The 3,017-nt window shown below is 45.1% G+C and overlaps 1 protein-coding gene across 1 annotated transcript; it reads right to left on the bottom strand.

Annotated features, from left to right (window-relative positions):
• Positions 1-1,354: 1,354 nt before the first annotated feature.
• LOC6593738 (mitochondrial import inner membrane translocase subunit TIM50-A) lies at positions 1,355-2,585 on the bottom strand. The gene has a single exon (XM_002018960.2). The coding sequence runs from the start codon at positions 2,568-2,570 to the stop codon at positions 1,521-1,523; it is 1,050 nt and encodes a 349-aa protein (XP_002018996.1). The 5' UTR covers positions 2,571-2,585; the 3' UTR covers positions 1,355-1,520.
• Positions 2,586-3,017: the final 432 nt, after the last annotated feature.

Below are 3,017 nucleotides of genomic sequence, written 5' to 3'. Positions count from 1 at the left end.
TCCAAATATAGAGTTGTCTAGCTGTTGAAAGGAAAATCCGTGAAATATTCTATAAATCCATAAACTATTGGTATATATAGAGATTGTTGATGGTTTGATTGTGAAATATAGAACAAATTGTGCAGAATTGATCTTTGTATCTATCGAAAATCATCGACAAATGATCGATAGTTCAAGTTATCAATACGTTAGCACTGCTGGCAACCCTGTTTCCCCACTGCCTCCTCCATTGATTTCATGCCCAAGCAACTTGTCAAACCATCACCTGGTCGCGCACTTTGGGAGGAGCAGGATGGAGGCTGATGGAGGAGCACATTCTGCCAGACGGACAGGCCAACGATGGGGAAGATCATTTGCTGCCGGCTGCAGGAAATTTCAGATTTATTATGGCACTTGCCATTATTTATGATTTGTGCAAAATGTAGTCGTATATCAAAGTCAACGACTGTGTGACATTACCCCGAATCGAAGCCTCTAATATCGACAATAATTATAGCAAACCAAAACCAAATATAATACCCATCGTAATGGCATCTTTCGATACGAAAACTTGGCCAAAAATAATTGAAATGCGGCTACCATAATGGGGGGCGACATTCAAGTCGGAGAAAAGACATCAAAGTGCCTTCAATTGCATTGCCATCGAAACGATTCCGAAGCGAGCAAACAATTTACTATTGCATTATACTCTGCACCCAAATCGCACAAACATTCAGCTATACTTATGCTAGATATATACTGTATATGCCCGCTGTAGAGGCAAGTTCTCTCACATAATCATAAAATGACTTGGAATGGAAAGGGGGGCCAAAGGCAGCCCAACAGCAAAACGAGACCCAGAGAAGAAGTTCCAGCGACAGATTTATGCACTTGAGAAAAGCTTTTGGTTCGTTGCATTTGCCTCCTGCCTCCATTTGTGAGGGTGTGTGCGGGGTCCTTCGTGGGGTCCTGTGCCTCGTTCTTGGGGGCCATTCCATTGCTGAAAATGTGACGGCGGCGCAATCGCCTGGATTTAGTTGCAATTATTTTTAATGTTGTTTACTTACTCTCCAATTGATGATGCCAATAACTGTTTCAAAAACTTTTCGTCCCAAATCGAAGCAAGGGAAAAATCTTCTGTATGGGTTACCAGAAATATTGCTGCAAAAATTGGCTAAAAAGCGAAGTATCTCCAGAGAAACGTTTATGGAATGAATACATTATAAAAAGGTCTTTAAATTCCATCTCCTAAAGCTATAATTTTTAATCGATAACATCAATTATCGATAATTTTTTGGCAAAAGCAGTGCGTAGAGAATTTCCACGGTTCTATTTTATAATTAACTACAATTATTGATTTATATCGTTATCGATCGATAATTATCAGTTTTACAATTAGCAAATCAGTCATATATTTATCGATAAGTTCTAGAGAATAGAATCGAAGAATCAGTGTCATCAGGTTTGGAAACATTAATCGTCTAACTTCACATATCGATAACGAACGAAAAAGAAAAACATCCATGAATTTTGAATCGTTTCTAGTTGTCGGTACCTCTATATCGTCCCAGAAGGCGGGTCGTCCAGTGTCGTTGGGTTTGAACCGTCTTGACTGTGGTCTTGTCCTCGCGTTCCAGAAGCCTCCGCTGGTTCTCCCTGAACTGCGCAATGGGATCCTCGAATTTGTTGTAATACTGGAGGATCTCCCGCACATCGTTGATATTTCTGCTGGCCAGGAGCTCCAGGAACGCCGTCAGATCGAAGAGCTGCACATCGTCGTCGTTGCCCAGCCAGCGGGTCATGACAAAGGTGTTGTTCGGATGCTGGGGCGTGGCATTACGATCCCAGTCCACGACCACCACGCGACTCAGATTCCTGTTGAGATTCTGGAGTTTCTTCACGTGCTGCCCCTCCACCAGCTCGGTGTCGCCGCGCACCAGGCGATAGCTGATGTAGCCATAGGGATCGAGGGCGTCCATCAGGGGAAATGCGATCATGCCCTGCTCCGAGGTGTAGACCACGATCTCAAAGTACTTGCTGCACTTGCGCAGAAAGAAGTCGACGCCGGGACGCTTCTTGAAGCGCCAGCCCGTCTGATAGGTCCAGTCCAGATGCACCAGAATGTCGTTGATCTCCAGGACCAGGGTGTACGGTGGCTGGATGTAGGGCGGCGGGAGTGTGTCCGGCAGCAGCTTCACGGGCAGTGGCTCTTCCAGCATTTTCTGATAGTACTGCAGGGAGTGCCACATCCTCTCCAAGAACTCCCGCACCCAAGGCAAGCCACTAAACTGATCTTCGATGGGGACACCATGCTGATCCATTTCTGGCTTTCCCAGTTCGTAGACGGCCCAAAGCACGGCACCGACGAGGCTGCCGACCACCAAACTGTAGACGGAGATTCTCCTAATCCGCCTGAAGGTATATGGATCTTCGTTGGCATTTGAGCTGCTTGTGGACTGGAGTTTCCGGTGGGGTTTTTCCTCTACAGGTGTCTTGGGTACGGGGGTTTTCCCGCTGCAGCCGCGGTATATGTGGGATGTTCTCATCCATAAACGTAAACCTCGCAAACAAAGGCCTCCATAGCCAGCCATGTTTGGAATTTTCAGTTCTAAATGTAATTTTGTACAAAATTTAGGTGTTTATAAATGGCAGATATTTCGAAATGAAAATATCGATCATGCGAGGTGGTTTTGCTGGGGAATCGCACTAGCGATTGTCTAGCGGAATGTCCAATAAGAGATTGCATGTCTTGTGCATGATTTTTCTGAGAGATTGATCGAGAATGGGCTCCAAGCATGGGTCTAGGTCTCTGGCATCAATTTGGTGGCTCATGCAAAGGCAAAGTGCTTCGTTTTTGCATTCCTGGGACCGACTTCTGCGCGTGTATTTTGTTGCTGGATTTTGCGGACGGAAGATTAAGTATTTAGATATTATAGGCATTCTTAAGGACAGAAGAATGTGACTTCTAGTTAGTCTTTTCGACGCCTTGCCAAACACTGTGTATATTGTTGTTGGATTCTGGGGACCGACTCAGCTTC

This window comes from Drosophila persimilis, unplaced genomic scaffold (genome assembly GCF_003286085.1).
Source record: "Drosophila persimilis strain 14011-0111.01,24,50 unplaced genomic scaffold, DperRS2 tig00000124-arrow-pilon, whole genome shotgun sequence".
In the NCBI taxonomy this organism is placed as follows: Eukaryota; Metazoa; Arthropoda; class Insecta; order Diptera; family Drosophilidae; genus Drosophila; species Drosophila persimilis.
This window is presented reverse-complemented; position numbering and strand designations above follow the sequence as displayed.